This window comes from Galeopterus variegatus, unplaced genomic scaffold, assembly GCF_000696425.1.
Source record: "Galeopterus variegatus unplaced genomic scaffold, G_variegatus-3.0.2 Scaffold93, whole genome shotgun sequence".
Lineage (NCBI taxonomy): Eukaryota > Metazoa > Chordata > Mammalia > Dermoptera > Cynocephalidae > Galeopterus > Galeopterus variegatus.
In genome coordinates, this window is record NW_007726204.1 from 176,462 (window position 1) to 193,716 (window position 17,255).

The 17,255-nt window shown below is 47.3% G+C and overlaps 1 protein-coding gene across 4 annotated transcripts in view; it reads left to right on the forward strand.

Annotated features, from left to right (window-relative positions):
* The first annotated feature begins 3,767 nt into the window (after positions 1-3,767).
* The window catches only part of SUPT5H (suppressor of Ty 5 homolog (S. cerevisiae)), a 31,939-nt gene continuing 18,451 nt past the window's right edge, over positions 3,768-17,255 (forward strand). Inside the window, exons 1-10 of one of the 4 annotated variants that reach the window (XM_008582189.1) lie at positions 3,768-3,818; positions 4,097-4,180; positions 9,315-9,480; positions 13,351-13,416; positions 13,971-13,982; positions 14,466-14,535; positions 14,652-14,720; positions 14,835-14,900; positions 15,195-15,225; positions 15,738-15,806. In XM_008582189.1, coding sequence (XP_008580411.1) covers positions 4,106-4,180; positions 9,315-9,480; positions 13,351-13,416; positions 13,971-13,982; positions 14,466-14,535; positions 14,652-14,720; positions 14,835-14,900; positions 15,195-15,225; positions 15,738-15,806 — 624 coding nt within the window. In that variant the 5' untranslated portion in view covers positions 3,768-3,818; positions 4,097-4,105. The other 3 variants (XM_008582179.1, XM_008582171.1, XM_008582194.1) reach the window with 3 other exon arrangements.

Genomic DNA, 17,255 nt, shown 5'->3' on the forward strand with positions numbered 1-17,255 from the left:
AGGAAACCCCTTCTGCCCGAGAGAGCATTTTTACTTCCTTGTTGCCATCCATCATGAAGATGCTGGAGGCGGGGGGTGGGGGTTGTGTGCAGTGCCAGCAGATGAGCAGACTCGTTGTGGGGGTGAGGTGGAGGGTGTGTTTGAGAAAGGATCAGGTTTTCCCTCTCCAATATCTGATTCTCCTTACCACGAAATTGTAGGGAGACAAAAATGATGGCACTCTACACCACAGAGGATCTCTTGGTGTGTAATTCATTAGCTCCTTCCTGAAGTTGGAAGTTTAGGGAGAATCCACTAGGCTTCGTGTGCACATGTGGATGTGTGCACACATGAGTATGTTGCAGGGAGGAGGCAGTGGGACTGGTATTCTGATTGTCAAGCTCCCGACTCAGCTCCCAGCCTTGACAGATATATTTTGTTCACTGCTGTCTCTGCACCTAGAGCAGTAACTGGCACATAACAAATGATGATGATGGTGATAATGATGACTTAAATAGTGTTTACTCTGTGTCAGGTGCTGGTCTAAATGTTTCAAATATGTTAGTTTTTTTTTTTTTTCTTTTTGGTGGCTGGCTGGTACAGGAGTCAAACCCTGGACCTTGGTGTTATTGTATTAGCTTATTTATTCTTCACGCCAACCCTATAGGGTAGACAGGGCCACCATAAGGATGTAAACTGCATAAGGATGCCACATCTACAAAGACAGTATTCACATCTTACATATTGTAGATTTGCATATTTGTCAGTTTCCAGCAGATGGCAGTAAACTGTCTTCTTCTAATAAAATTAGCACTTACAAGTGTCTTAAGAAAGACTTTTTCCTACTTGCACACAGGTACAGTATGGGCTAGTGTCAGCCGTTAAGGTAGGGATTCTTCAGAGCCCCATTTTACAGATGAGACCCAGAGAGGTGAAGGGGCTTGTCCAAGGCCACAAATCAGAAGCCTTGGATGTGGTGATTTGGGATCAGGCCCTTGCCCAGAGACACCAAATCACTCTGTCCCTACAGGTGTGTCCTGCTGAGATTCTAGGCTGCTCCAGGCTGGAGCTGTCTGTGATTGGGTTCAAGGAGGGCCCATCTGTGGAGACTGTGGTGTTCCAGCTACAGTGCCTGCTGGATGCCCTGGGGTCCCAGCTGTGGGTGGCCAGCCAGGGCCCTTGCCTGCTTTGTGAAGGACATCCCCAAAGACCTGTCCCCCTCTTTCTTGCCAAACTCTTGGGGTTACTACAGGGAGTTTGTGCTCAGCACCTTCCCACAGAATGAGTTTTGGCGGGCATGAACTCCCAGGTACTCTTAGAGAAGCTGGGTGGAGAGAAGGGGAGGAAACTTGGTCTTTAGCCCTGACTCCCAAACCCTAAGCCTTCTCTTTCTTCTAGGCCACAGGACTTCACCTGGAGCCCCAGGAGCCACAGAAAGAGGCGACAAGCAGGAAAATAAGGTGAGATATGAAGCTTGAAATCCCTGACCACCTGGAGCAGGGAGTTGGATAAATTGCCCCCACTAGCCCTCATTCTCCTTCTCTTTCAGATACTCCTTATTCTTCTGTTCCAGGAAGGGACAGAGCAGTGCATAGGTGTCCTCTAACCTCATCCTTATCCCTTGAGGATAGGGAGAGTCCTGTGGCTCACATCCCTGGCTGCAAATAATTACCACCTGGAGAACTTTCAAGTAATACTGATGGCCAGGCCCAGCCCAGAGAATTTGATAATCAGTCTCTGGTGGAGCCTGAGCATCTATTTTCAATATAAACTTTATTGAGGTATAATTTACATACAGTAAAAGGCACCCATTTTCAGTGTACATTTCAATGAGTTCTGACAAATGTATACACACTGCCACACATTTCCATCACCCAAAGCATTTCCTCATGCCCCTTCCCAGTCTCTACCTCCAGCCCCAGACACCCACTAATCTGCTTTCTGTCTATATAGATTGGTTTTGCTTGCTCTAGAGTTTTATATGAATGGGATCATAGTGTATGTATCCTGGTGTCTGGCTTCTTTCACTCAGCATAGTGTTTTGGAGATTCACTCATGTGTGCAGCAGTAGTTTATTATTCCATCGCATGGAAGGATGTACCACAATTTATCTGTATTATGATAGACATTTGGGTTGTTTCCAGTTTGGAGCTATTAGATATCTCTCTGTCTCTCTTATGTTCTCAAGTATTCTGATGTGCTGCCAGGGTTAAGGGTTGAGAACCACTGATACACCAAAGAAGAACTTTCCATGGGGGGAGAATGACTGTTCCCTTTCTTTCCTGGACTAAATGCCTTTCTACAGCAGTGTCAATAGTCATTTTATGTGTAGAATTCTATTTTTTTTTGGCAGCTGGCCAGTACGGGGATCAGAACACCATGATCTTGGTGTTATAAAGCTGCACTCTGGAGCTAACTGGCCAGCCCCTTGGATTCTATTTTTAAAGGGATGCTATTTAAAGGAACCAAGCTTATGGAAGGGGAGCCATCTTTCCATAGAGTGCTCAGCCCTGCCCTGATCTATCTAGGGTTCAATTTGGGATTGTTGAATCGTGAGTGTCTGCTTATGGAGAGATGCATATGTAGTATATTCTCGCCTTGGTAGCTGACTTTTGAGCCTGCCTCATCCCAACTGAACTGTATTTCCCTGTGGCTAACTAGGTATATATTAAATTTCTGTAAATTGAATTCAGGTATCTTATTCCTTATGTGAGAAATTTTAGCAATGTGTTCTGAAAGCTTCTGATTTTTTTTTTTTTTTTTAAAGATGACCGGTAAGGGGATCTTAACCCTTGACTTGGTGTTGTCAGCACCACGCTCACCCAGTGAGCAAACCGGCCATCCCTATATAGGATCCGAACCCGCGGCCTTGGTGGTGTCAGCACCGCACTCTCCCGAGTGAGCCACGGGGCCGGCCTCTGATTTTTTTTTTTAATTCCTCCATCAGGTTAATTTTTCATATCTCTCCCTTATACCTGTCCTCTTTTTTTTTTTTTTTTTCCTGAGGGGCATATCATCATTTTAATGGTGTAGATCTTTAGTGTTTCCCTACTATCCTCTCTCCTCCCACCACAGTGTTTCCTATGAGTTACAAACAGAAAGGAAATCACATTTTCGTACTAAGACAAAATGATCAGAGCCTTGATTTCTCCGCTAGAAACTACACATACGTTCAAGATTCCACATGCAGCACCTTAAATCACAGACCAAGACCTCAGGTTCTGACTTGGAGTCTCATCTCCTCCCCAAGCCTTGGGCTAGCTTTGCCCTAGGTCCAGATAATACTGACATCACACATATCTGTCCTCTTTGCCCCCTCTCTGTGTGTCAGAGTATTAGTAATTATGTATTACTAATACATAAATTCATCTTTAAATGAACTTAGAGAGACTGTAGTGATAAACAGGAGCTCATTCAACTTGGGGAGAGTCTTGGGTCTGCAAAATGGGGATACCTAGGGATATTTTAGAAGGTCTATGCGATAAAGTCTGATTCATTTGCTAATTTATTATTTGCTAATTCCCTGCCTCCTCACGACTTAGCACACCGCGTTGGTGGTGTGGACTAACAGATGGCTCACTAAATTCCAGCATGAATTCAGAAGCTGGAAGACGAGGGTTTTAGGAAGAAGGGGAGGCGAGGGAACTTTCCCACTCTTGACCCTCCCAAGATGTCGACCCCACGCTCTGCTTTTAGAGAGCTCTGCCTCTCTCAAGATGGCAGCCCGGAAGTACGTCGCCCGGGACCAGCCCCGGAAATCTCGCGTTAGGCGAAGCCAGTGGCTAGTTCTCGCGAGAGGTCCCGTCAGTCAGAGCCTAGCGTCGTGTTAACAGCATCTGGTAGTGGAGGTGGAGGTGGAACGGGGGTGGTGAGGGTAATGCAAAGGTGGCAAAGTCAGGGTCTACCGGGGACAGGGAGGTGTGGAGACCTGATTCAGAGAGTCGGGAGGAGTAGCAGGTGGCGTTGAGTGGTCCCCACTTGGTTCGCGGTCGCCAGAACAAGGCTGCCGGAAGTGCGCCAAGTGGTGGTTTTCTCCCAGGGAACCGGCGGGTAAATTGAGGCTCGGGGTGGAGCTCGGAATTGGGGGACGCGCTGAGGCCGCCGTCTTTCTCTTTAGGAGCAGAAGATGTCAGACAGCGAGGACAGCAACTTCTCCGAGGAAGAGGACAGCGAGCGAAGCAGTGACGGCGAGGAGGCCGAGGTGTGTGGCTGGGGCGCTGGGGGAGGCATTGCGCCTGGTGACCGGGCCGGTGCAGAAAGGCCTTGTGGGGCTCAGAACCGGCTCTGGCTTGTGGGAGCTTCCAGGTTGTCAGGAGAGAGAGAGAGGTAGGCAAGTCAAAGTCAGGCAGAGGGACAGGTTCTGGAGGCCGGATGTGCGCCAGGTATAGTGAGGTAACAGATGACTTGTTTAAAGGACCTAGTGAGTGCGTATAGTCAGCACTATTATTTGTTTTTATTTTGCGGTGTGTCCAGTCATTTCAGAAATATATTTGTGTGCTAAGCACAATTCTTTGCCCTTGGGCTACACCAGTAAACAAAACAGATTTGTTAAATCTCTGCCCTTGTTTATGTAAATAAACATAACCGATAAATAAACCACATAGTAAGCCAGAAGGTTCTTTGGAGAAAAGTAGAGCAGAGAAGGGGAATAGGCAGTGTTGGTTGCACTTGAGATAGTGATCGGGATGAGTCTGAAAGGGTGACATTTGAACAAAGTCTTGCTGGATGTGAGCGAGTGAGTCTTGTTGATATCTTGAAGAAGAGTGTTCCAATAAGGAGGACCGGCAAGTGCAAAGTTGGGAGCATGTCTGCTATTTTTAAGGAGTAACAAAGACAAGCAAGGAGTCCAGTTTGGTTGGATCAGAGTGAGTGCAACAAAGAAGTAACAGGAGCCGGATCGTATAGGATCTTGAAGGTTGTGGTGAGGAATTTGGCCTTAACTGAGTGAGATGGAGCCATGAAAAGGTTTGTGCAACAAAGCGATGTGATCTATTTTTTTTTTTTTTCTTTAAAGATGATGGTAAGGGGATCTTAACCCTTGACTTGGTGTTGTCAGCACCACACTTTCCCAAGTGAGCCATGGGTCGGCCCTTGATCTAATGTTTTGAAAGGATTGCTCTGGTTTTGGATCTGTTAAATGCCACTGTTTCAGGAACCAAAAAACAAACATTGCCTGGGACATTTCTGATTTCAAATATTTTTTTATTTACTATTATTCTCCTTTTAAATTTATTTGTTTTTTTCTTTTATTGAACAAATAAATGTTTGAACATCTACTCCTATATTCCAGTATTTGCCAGGTGTCAGGGAGAGAATGGAGCAAGACAAATAAAACTTGGCTTTCACGGAGTTCACATTTGGTAGGCAGCAGTCACAAACCAATAAACAAAGAAATCGACAAGGTGATTGTAGATGTCTTGTTTGATGTACAGACACTTCAGTTTACTTTTTAAGTTAGTTACCAGCACTTACAAGGGAGATTTCATATAACAACTGAGTTGTCCGACTTTTCTAGGAAAATGGGAGGAGCCAGTGACCTGGGACCCAGGGTTATTCTACACAGTACCTCTTTATGGGAGAAGTGCCTGCCCTCTTTAAAACTGGGAATGTTTTCCAGTTCCCGGGATATATCAGTTGTCATTTATCATCATGCTTACCTTGTGGCAGTGTTAAGAAAATGAGAGATATCATGTACCTTTGTCCTGGAAAACAGATAGACGGAGAGTGCCGTGGGTTTCCACTGACTTGCTCCACTTGTTTATGTTGCTCTCTGTGGGCATCTGTCAGTTCTTGTTGTGCCCTTTGGGGAGTCTGCAGCTTCCAGTGAAGAGTTGGAGGAATTGGGATGCCATAGTGACGGTGAGGCAAGTGGGAAGATGACAGAAGGGGCCTTTGCTCCAAGTTATAGCACTGGTTCCTTGGTGTAAAGCTGGGGCTGGAACTCACAGACCCCTCAAGCCCATTCACAGACTGGGTCACAAACCCTTCATGTGCCAGGCTGGGTCCCCAGACCCCTCACACACAGGTCTGTGAGCTAGGTAACTGGCAAACAGGTCCTTGGAAGCCATAGGTTTGAGAGCATGGCTGCACCCCGGCTGCCCAAGGCAGATGCCAGCCAAACTGCAGTGCGCACATGCGCACTACCTCCACCCACACAATTGGTTTACAAATAATGCGCCTCACCACCCCCAACCGGAGGGCAGGTGAGGGATCCTGATTAAATCATCCTATTTTCCCAACACTTGGTTTCTGACTCATGGCTTCAAGACACTTTGGTGGTTAAAGCCTGGTGGTAATGAGACCAAGATCCCTAGTTCCTTTTCCTGTATGGGACATTCTGGTTTGCACTGTACAAGTCTCACTTCCCCAGCACTACACCAGAGTTGGACTCGTCTGCTGTCTCCAGGTGAGGTAGGAGGGCAGTGTGAGGCCTGCCCCTACTGCCAGAGACTGGACTGGATGGGCTTTTTAGCCAGCCAAATGTTGGCATGGTCCTTGAAAGATGGATTCTGTGGATAGAGAGGTAGGAATGGCAAATATTGAGCTACTGTTGAGGGTATCAGGTGGTTCACCATTTGCAGCCGCAGGAAGTTGTTCACTTACTCATTCAACAAGTGTTCCTTGAGTTCCTGTTATGTTGGGATCATAGCCTCCTTCACAGAGCTCTCGGTCCCAGGGCAGAGGTAGTTTCATGGACAGATGGTTACTGCAGGGGATGTTGAGGACGGTGTAAGAGCCCCATCAAGCCCTGAGGTAACACAAAGACAGTAGTGGAAGCCCTCTCTTCATGGAGGGAGGAGCCAGGTTTGGAAAGAAGGCTTCTCTGAGACCTGGCCCTGGTGGTGGTGGGGGGGGATGGTGACAAGATTCCTAGAAATCAGACTGTGGGGCAGGCCCGTGGCTCACTTGGGAGAGTGTGGTGCTGATAACACCAAGGCCATGGGTTCAGATCCTATATAGGGATGGCTGGTCGGCTCACTGGCTGAGCGTGGTGCTGACAACACCAAGCCAAGGGTTGAGATCCTCTTACCGGTCATCTATTTAAAAAGAAAAAAAAGTCAGACTGTGGTCCTGTTGTAGTTTGGATTATTAAAATGTTGGATATTGTGGGCTAGTTGAGATTATGTATTAAGCACATATTTCTTAAGTCTTCTGTGCCCAACCCTGGGCTGGGTGATGTTGGGGGACCTAGTGGTGCCTGAGGTAGCCTGGGCCCTGCTCTTGGGGAGTCACAGTAGTCAGGCTGTGATTGAGGGAGCCCAGAGGGTTGTGAGCTCAGAAGATGTGCCAGACTTTGCCTGGGGGAGAGGGGTGGGGACGGCTGCCTGGAGGAGGGAGTATTTTGACTGAAGTATGAGTGGGAGGCAGAGGATGGCTTTTTATGTAGAGGTCCAGTTTGGATGATGGCCAGCGCTAAGGGAGCATGGTATAAGTAGGTCGGTGCAGCCAAGACCTGGTATTTGGGAGGGGGAGCCCTGGAAGGTGGGAAAAGAGGGAGAGGCAGTGGGCTCAGAGTATGCTTCTAGTCAGGCCGGCTGAAGAGCCATGCAGGGGACCAAATTGTCGGATTCATGTTTTAGATCATAGTTTCCCAAGACCATAGGATGTGTTCCAGGTCAGAGGTGATGAGAAGTGCTTTTAGGTGGAATAAAAACAAGATCTTAAACTATGCTGACTCGTTTAGTAAGAAAGTTATTTCCTTTTTAATTATGTGTCCTGTCTTTTGATTGGGTTGTAGAGAAACTTTCATTTTCGTGCTACTGTGTCTTAAACACCTCTCTGAAATTTGCTAGTCTCTGTATTTATCAGGGAAAACAAACCTGAGGCTTAGAGCCTGCAGCAGGCAATAATATCTTGCTGGGACTTAGTAACACTGTTTTGCTTTTATCTTTATGGTTACCTTCCATTTATGACAAGCAAACTGTCAAAATGTTTTTAATTATGAAACATTTCAAAACAGAAATGTTTCTCTTTTAAGTGAATATGTGAGTAGATTTAAAGAAATCTTAGAGGTTGGCCAGTTAGCTCACTTGGTTAGAGTGCAGGCTTATAACACCAAGGTCATGAGTTTGGATCCCCGTACTGCCAAAAAAAAAAAAAAAGAAAGAAAAGAGAGAGAGAAAGAAAAGGAATATTAGGTAAAAGTGTTGCAGTAGTGGTGACACGGAAGAAGTCATGAAGTTAATGAATTAAAGACTGAAGTTTGGGAAATGCTGTTTGGTGTGGATCAACTGATTTTGTGACTGATATGGAAAGAGGGATTAGAGGCTGAGACCAGGGAGGAGGCTAGGGTGAGGATCCAGCTATTAGAGGGCAATGTCCTGTTCTAGATAGACTAGGGGATTTGGGATGGGAAAAGGGACAGATTAGAGAAATGATGTTCATGGGCAGAAAGGACAAGGATTTGGTGCCTGATGGGAGCTAGAGATGTTGGCACAGGTCTGTGGGAAGATACTGAGGTCAGTTTAGGACATGATGGGTGTGAAGGGCTCAGAGGATATTTGGGGGAGGCATGCAGGAGGCTGCTGGCATGTGGGGCCTCTAGTTCTGGAAAAAAGTGGGGTACTAGAGGCAGATGGGGGTGTTTGCATAGGTCATGGAAGATGAAATGGCCAGGCAGAGAGTGTGTGGAGGGAGAAGCAAAGTGGGCCCTGGCCTGAGTCCTGGTGGCTGAAGTGAGCCTTTAGGGGTGAGCAGAGTAGCCTGAGGAGGAACAACTAGAGGTTGGAGAAAAACCAGGAGAGACCAGCCAACCATCGAAAAGCCACACAAAAATCAGGAGAGATGATGTGGCAGAAGCCACGGGAGGAGCATTTCCATAGGGAGGGTGTTGTCAGTGGTGCCAGATGCTGCTGGAATATCCTTTAGATGCTACAAAATGTCTGCAGAATTAGCAACAAAGGGTGGCCTTGGTGAGCAGTGTGGTCTGGAAACAGCAATGGGAATCATTGTCATAGACATATCCACCATGGCCAAGGGAGTGGATAAGATGGCTTGGGGGAGTTGTAGAGTGGAAAGAGACAGGGCCAAGGTCCGGCCTCATCAAGCTATAACACTTAAGGGCCAAGTGGAAGATGAGCAAGGAGGTCTTGGGCAGGGGGGATGGGGGAGGTCTGGGTCATCTCCCAGGTATTTATTGGATAGGTGGCTGGGAGGATGGTTGGTGATGTTCACTGAGATAGGATGGTAAACAGAGAAGTCTGGCTAGAGTGGAAGGGCATGGACACAGAGCCAAGGGGGCTATGATTGGCCAGGCAGGTCTGAGGTGGGGCGCTAGTTTTCTGGATTTTGGGGTAGTAGAACCCTGGCACCGGAATTCTGCCTGACCCCTGCAGGTAGAGGAAGAGCGGCGGAGTGCAGCAGGCAGTGAGAAGGAAGAGGAGCCTGAGGAAGAAGAGGAGGAGGAAGAGGAGGAGGAATATGATGAGGAAGAGGAGGAGGAAGATGATGACCGGCCCCCCAAGAAACCCCGCCATGGTGGCTTCATTCTGGATGAGGCTGGTATGTCAAAGGGAAGGGGCGAGCACTGAGCAGAGGCTGGACTTCCACCTTCAGTTTCATTTCTTGAATGTACTTTTTTTTTTTTTTTCAAAGATGACCGGTAAGGGGATCTTAACCCTTGACTTGGTATTGTCAGCACCACGCTCTCCCGAGTGAGCTAACTGGCCATCCCTATATAGGGATCCTAACCCGTGGCTTTGGTGTCATCAGCACCACACTCTCCTGCGTGAGCCATGGGCCGGCCCTTTGGATGTACTTTTTAAAAAAATATTTTTATTTTGGTAAATTTCAAACACAGTCAGTAGTAAGAGAATATATCAACCCCCCGTGTACCATCACTTAGCTTCAACAGTTAACAACTAAGTACCAAATTTATTTTGCATATTCCTCCTCACTCCCACCCACTGCTGGATGATGTTGAAAGCAAATCCCAAATGCATAATTTTGTCCTAAAATATTTCTGTAAGTACTCCTAAAAGATAGACTCTTTTAAAATATACAATCATAATACCATTATGATTCCTTTAAAAACTGAGACTAGGGCCGGCCTGTGGCTCACGTGGTAGAATGTGGTGCTGATAATACCAAGGCCATGGGTTTGGAACTCATATAGGGATGGCCAGTTAGCTCACTGGGTGAGCGTGGTGCTGACCACACCAAGTTAAGGGTTAAGATCCCCTTACCGGTCATCATTAAAAAAAAAACAACCCCCGCACCCCGAGATTAGTTTGTGCTTGTAATGAAAAACTCAGAGGACCTAGAAGTAGCTAACAGGACAGGGTGGTAAAGGCCTACAGACTTGGGTTCTCTTCTGGTTTGGCTCCGCTGTTTTCTCTATGTGGCTCTGGACACATTGCTAATGTATCTCTGAGCCTCTTTCTCCCTCTACACATGTGGGACACAAACAGTTCTTTCTATTTCAGTAGGGATATTTTGAGGATTCCGGGGACCATGCCTATAAAGCAGTCAAGTTGATGGCAACCCAAAGTGTAACTAATGCCCAGCCCAGAATAAGTCCTCAGAAAACAAGGTTGTTATTTATTTAGGTTTTATGGGCCCACATTATATCTACTGTTCTGTAAGTGGCTTTTTTCATTCAGCAGTTGTAGGGATGGGTGTAATACAGATAGCTTAGGTTAAATGAGTTATGTGTGTAAAGAAGTTTTTCTGAAAAACTTCTGGCATCTGAGTGCTCAGTAAATGTTGGCTCCTATCATCATCGTCATCACTGAAATACCTGCTTTTTCCAGTGGCTGCATAGTGAGTGCTCCATTCTGTGATGTGTTTTATTTAGCCAGTCTCTTGTTGAACACTGAAGTTGTTTGCCTCTCTTAGTATTTCCATGCAGCACTGCCACGAACATCTTCATATGTATTTAGACACGCATATGTCAAGTTATTATCTAGACCAATGTTCTTAACCTTTTTTGTGTGTGGCTTCTTTTGCAGTCTGGTGAAGGAAGCCTCAGGACCCCTTCGCAGGGTCACATTCTGACATGCATGAAGCAAAAGACATGAGATTCCAGAGAACAATTATATTGAAATATAGTTATAAAAATGTTAGAAAAAAAAGGCTGGTGGGTTAGCTCAGTTGGTAAGAGCACGGTGTTGTAACACCAAGGTCAAAGGTTTGGATCTTCATACCCAACAGCCACAAAAAAAAAAGAAAGATATACATGCATTATAATGTTTTTTTTCATATTTTTGTTTGTTTTTTGGTTTCTTGGATGGCTGGTACGGGAATCTGAACCCTTGACCTTGGTGTTACAACAATGGACACTAACCAGCTGAACTAACCAGTCAGCCTATGCATGTATTTCTATATTAACACATTTAAGTGACAAGTGGAGGGTCTGATAATCTAATTTTCGAGTAGCAATGAGTGTGAATGATACTTTTGAGATATTTGTAGCTATGATGTGCCGTGAAAAGAGCAGATGTCACTGCTAACACTGCTGTGGTTTGTTGCCATTGTACATAATTGACATAAATGGTAAATTTCAATTAGAGATTAGTGAAAATAAAAGATGTAGTTTTTTTTTTCTTTTTTTTTTTAATCTAACACATACTCCCCAGATTAAAAACCTCTGTTCCACAGGGTAAATCCAGGTAAGTCAGATTGCTGGGCAAAGGAGATGCATATATATATATATATATTTTTTTTTTTAAAGCTTTCTGATATCTTTGGCCAAATATTGGCCCCTGAAAAGGTCACACTAGTTGATGCTCTGATGATATGTGAGCATGCTTGTTTTCCATACCTGTGGAAAGGTGTGACTTAGGATACGATCCTCCGTTTTCTTGGGACCCTTTTGCCTGAGAGGAAAACGGGTTTATTGTCACAGGGAGTGAGGGACAGGAGGTGCTCTGTGTGTTCCTGGGTCTGGGAAAGCTTTGGCCCTTTCCACAAAGGCTGAGGGGGAGAGATTCTTGCTTAGAGAAAAGGTCTTAGCTAGCATGTGGTCCCACATGAAGAGAATGGATAACATGCTGTGTGACAAAGGTATGGGCCACTAGGGACACCCATATGCTGGTGGTGGGAATGTCATTGGGTACCGCCTGTATGGAAGCTATGTGGCAGTGTCTGTTAGCATTTAACATGGAGGTACCTTCGACCCAGCAATTTCTTTTTAGGAATTCACCTTACAATTAAACTTGCATAGGTGCATAAAGCCATGAGAATAAGGATGTTTTTTGCAGCCCCATTTGCAGTCGCAAAAAGTTTGTGGCCTAAATGTCCATTGATGGGGCTGGCCTGTGGCTCACTCGGGAGAGTATGGTGCTGATAACACCAAGGCCACGGGTTCGGATCCCATGTAGGGATGGCTGGTTAGCTCACTGGCTGAGCGTGGTGCTGACAACACCAAGTCAAGGGTTAAGATCCCCTTACCGGTCATCTTTTTAAAAAAAAAAGAAAAAAATGTCCATTGATGATAAGGTCTTGGTTAAATGAATTATGGGGCAGATAGCATATGAGGCATTTGCAGCTGTGGAAGAGCTCCAAGATAATAGTAGTGTTGAGATGGAGGAATGTGGGGAGAACATGGTGGCAGGTGGCTTATATGAATTTCTAATGCATGCACGGATTATCTCTGGACAAGAAACTGATCACAGAGCTGCCTGTGGGAAAAGGGAATGAGGTACTGGGGGTTAGAAATGGGAGGGGAGGGAGACTTACCGTACGCTGACATCCACTGTACATTTTGGAGTTTTTCATTATGTGTATGTATCCTTATTGTTTATGTTTTTAGTGCAATGTTTGATACATACAAAAGAGTGTATGCAACGTAGTGAAAAGTTAAGTGCACAGACCCTGGAGCCAGATTGCTCTTAGGTACCAGCTGAGAGTCTCTGGGCAACTCCTGGGATCTCCTTGGGCCTCAGAGCCCTTACTGTTCAGAGGGAGGGAACAGTGATGTTTCCTCCCTCAGGGTTGCTGGGAGAATTCAGTGAGGACTCATGTCAAGGCTTCAGAACAGGGCAGGGCACGTAGCATCCTCTCAGTGAGTGTTAGCTGTTCTAAATGTAAGAGAATAATAAAACCAATGAACCATGAACCCTGTCTTTAAAACAAACTACCTGCCATTCTTCTCTTGGTAGTTGGGAGGGAACTTTTCTGCTTGCTTACTTTGATCTTATTTTTTAAAGGGATATGTAGGTGGGGTGGGGGATGGGATGACTTTTAGAGCCAGGTGGATCTGCATGTGACACCTGACCCTGCTGCTTATACCAGCTCTGTGGTGTGGCCTTGCCTGTCAGCCTCAGCGTCCTGGTCTGTAAGGTGGGGATTTGTAGTGCCCATCTCCCAGAGGAGATGCTTTGTTTCCTGGGAGCTGTTGTCATAAGATCACCTTGCCCCTTTCATTTTCAGATGTGGATGATGAGTATGAGGACGAGGACCAGTGGGAAGATGGAGCAGAGGACATCCTAGAGAAAGGTGTGTGTGGGCCCTGCCTCCGTAAGACCACTGGTTGGGGTGTGGCCGACAGGGTCTTCAGAGCCCGTTCCCCCACTCCCATGTCCTGCACTACCCCAACCCCCACCCTCCTCACCTTGCTTCTTTCTGTCCTTGCCAGAGAGACCAGCTCCCCACCCTTTTCCTTTTAGGCCCATGAGTGGGGGGCAGGGGTTATGGGGTGGTGGGTGTGGTGGGGAGAGGACCCTGGGATCCCAGGGCCCCAGTGAATCCCTTCTGGGGTTATAGGTGGGTGGGCTCTGTCCCAAGGTACCCCCCCCACTTCCTGGGCCAGTGCCCCCTCTTCCCTGTTATTTTCCGTTCTGTGCACCTCATACATTTCGGCTTCTCCCCAACCACCTGGTGCCTGGCCTTTACTTTTGATTTTCGACCTTCCTGTGTCCCTCCCTTCCCCTTCCCCCAACCCATTGGTTGATTTTGCTGCTATAATTTGGCTCATACTTTGTCTGCCCTCGCTCACCACCACCACTACCACCACCACCACCACCACCACCACCTCCTCTTCCTCCAAGTAGAAGAGATTGAAGGTAAGAACCTGAAAAGTGTGATTCCCCGATCCTTCTCCCATATCCTGACATTTCCTCCTTCTTGTGGTACCCTGCCCTCACCCCCAGTCCCTGTCTGGCCCTGGGGGCTCAGACTCATGTAGGGTCCAGGGTCAGGGAGTTCTGGGGCCAGGTCTCCATCGATGTTGGCCTGGGGAAATGTGTATGTGTTTCTGTATGTGACCGAGCATTTGTGGGTGGCAGGGATGTGTGGGGTGGAATGGAGTTCTGGGTGTGTGTGGACAGTGACTGAGATAGGGGATTGGAGGGTCCCTTCCTCAAGTCTTTTTGATGAGAAGTAGCTTGCCGAATAGGACAGAATAGGGGGGGTGAGGGGTTGGATTTTCCTCAGCGAGATGTCTTCTTGCCCTAGGGCCAAACCCTGGCCCCCCCAGCCCCACCACTTTCTCCAGGCCCCTGCTCTGCAACTACCTGTACTCACCCCATCTACCCATTTTATTTCAGCCTCCAATATCGATAATGTTGTCCTGGATGAAGACCGTTCTGGGGCACGCCGCCTACAGAACCTCTGGAGGTGAGCTGGGAGGGGAAATGTGGTGGGACCGGCTCCCATGGGGAGATTTGGAGGCAGGTCAGCCACTTGCTCTCCTTAACCTTCGATTCATGTGTACTTTTCCCCTCCTACCCCAGGGACCAGCGAGAAGAAGAACTGGGCGAGTATTACATGAAGAAATATGCCAAGTCGTCTGTGGGAGAGACGTAAGGGCGTGGCAGGGGCAGATGGGGGGTGAGGAGCAGGTGGTCCCTAAACAGGTCGGGGCAGGGGTCTGACAGACCTCCACCCCTCCTTCCCAACTGCCCTTTTCTCTCCAGGGTGTATGGAGGATCGGATGAGCTCTCAGATGACATCACTCAGCAGCAGCTGCTCCCGGGAGTCAAGTAAGGGGCTTGGGACAGGAGGGCTGAGGTGCAAATCATGTATGGGGTGATGGTGCCTACACGGTCACTCCCTGAAATAAGTCAGGACAGAGTCACGCAGATAGAATGGTGGATGACAGGGTTGGGGAGAGCAAGTTGTTGTTTTCTCTCTTTCCTTCTGCTTATTCATAGAAGGGTAGGAAAGGGAGAGAGTTGGGGTGTAGGTGGAGAAGAAGAAGGATGGCCATGGGATGTGTCTGTTTCTCGATGAGGAAGCAGTTTCACTAAAGGGCTTCCTTTTCCTTTGCTGTCTAGGGATCCTAATCTGTGGACTGTCAAGTGTAAGGTGTGTGCTCTGGCCTTGGAGCTTTGTGGGGGTGGGGAGAATGAGGGAGGCTGCCTTGTGGGGGAGAACTGTACATCTGTCTGTCCTGGGTCTTCTTAGCCTGTCAGTCTCTTGGTCCTTCTGACTCTGCCTCTTCATCCATCTCTCCCTCTGTCTTTCTTGCTGTCCACTCCTCTGTCTTTTTTTTTTTTTTTAAAAGATGACCGGTAAGGGGATCTCAACCCTTGACTTGGTGTTGTCAGCACCACGCTCAGCCAGTGAGCGAACCGGCCATCCCTATATGGGATCCGAACCCGTGGCCTTGGTGTTACCAGCACCGCACTCTCCCGAGCGAGCCACAGGCCGGCCCCCACTCCTCTGTCTTTATATCTCTCCATCTCTTTTGTTCTTGGCTCTCTCCTACTTTTTTCTTGCCTGCTGCCTCTGCCTGTCTTGCCACTGTCTTCTGCCTCCGTTCCTGTGTCCTGTCCTCTATCATGTCATCTCTCTCACATCTGCCTCTCTTCTTCCAGATTGGGGAGGAACGGGCCACAGCCATTTCCTTGATGCGCAAGTTCATTGCCTACCAGCTTACAGACACGGTAAGTCCAGTAGGCAGGCAGCTTGGGGGTGAGAGACAGGGAAGAACCTAGAGGGAAGGACGTTGTAGGCTACGAGGGCACCAGGTGCTCTTTGTGCTGAGCAGAGCTGCCTGCTGAGTGAGCTGCTTCAGCTAGAGCAGGACTACTGCCTGAATCGAAAGGTTCTGTGCCCTGACAGAGGTATTGTCTTTGTTTTCTGCATTTCTAGCAGGGTGTGCAGTCCCTTTAGCCCTTTGGAAGTCAGTCAGCTAATTTCCTGCATCTTTTCTGCATGAGAATGAGTTGGGCAGCTGTCACTCTCTTATTCTTGAGGAAGGAGTCCCAGGATAGGGCAATGTGGCTAGGTCTGTTAGGGAACAGTCCTGTCCAGAGGAAAATTCCTTCCTTCTCTCATTCACATAGTCATCAAGCATTCACTAAGCCCCTCCTTTGTGCCAGTCCCTGCACTGGGAGATGCTGAGGATACAGTGTTGACGCTGCCTGAGTTGGTTGCTGCCCCTTGAGGGCTCACTTATAGCACATGAAATGTGATGTAATGCCACTGCATGCAAGGCAGGTATGAAGCAAATCCTGTGTTAAGGACCTGGATTTTTCTTGAGATTGCCAGGATTTGAACCCTGCCCTTTCTACCCCCTAGCTGTGTGACCTTGATTAAGCCACTTCCCCTCTTTGGGACCCTTGCTTGCCCCTCAGCATCATTAGGATTAAACAGCTTTGGGTATGTCAAGCTCTCTGCCAGGATTTGTCCTGCAGCTTGTGTTCAGTAAACTTAGTTATTGTTAAAAGCGTAATTGGGGGGCCGGCCCGTGGCTCACTCGGGAGAGTGTGGTGCTGATAACACCAAGGCCATGGGTTCGGATCCCATATAGGGATGGCCGGTTAGCTCACTGGGTGAGCGTGGTGCCGACAACACCAAGTCAAGGGTTAAGATCCCCTTACCGGTCATCTTTAAAAAATAAATAAATAAATAAATAAAAGCATAATTGGCAATTTTGGAACGAGGAAAACCCTACAAAGGGTGTTCTCAAAATTTGTGAAGCTAATAACTGTGTGCTGCCTGGTAGTTTTCTCACTTAACATGATCCGTGTTAGGCTAAGTCTGTTGCTTTTACCTGCCAAAGCAGTCAGTGTGTGCCAGTGGGGCCAAGTAGACAGACGGTTGCAGGATTTGCAAATCAAGATTTTATCAAACATTTTTTGGGGGCAAGGGGCAGCTGGCTGGTACAGGGATGAAACCATGGACTTTATTGTTGTTATCAGCACTATGCTAAGCAGTCGAGCTAACTGGCCAGCCCAAATCACGATTTTATTTTTATTTATTTATTTATATATTTATTTTTGGCTGCTGGCTGGTACAGGGATCTGAACCCTTGACCTGGGTGTTATCAGCACTGAGAATCATGCTTTTAAACATGTTCAATCACACCCTTACATTGTGTCCTGGGGTAA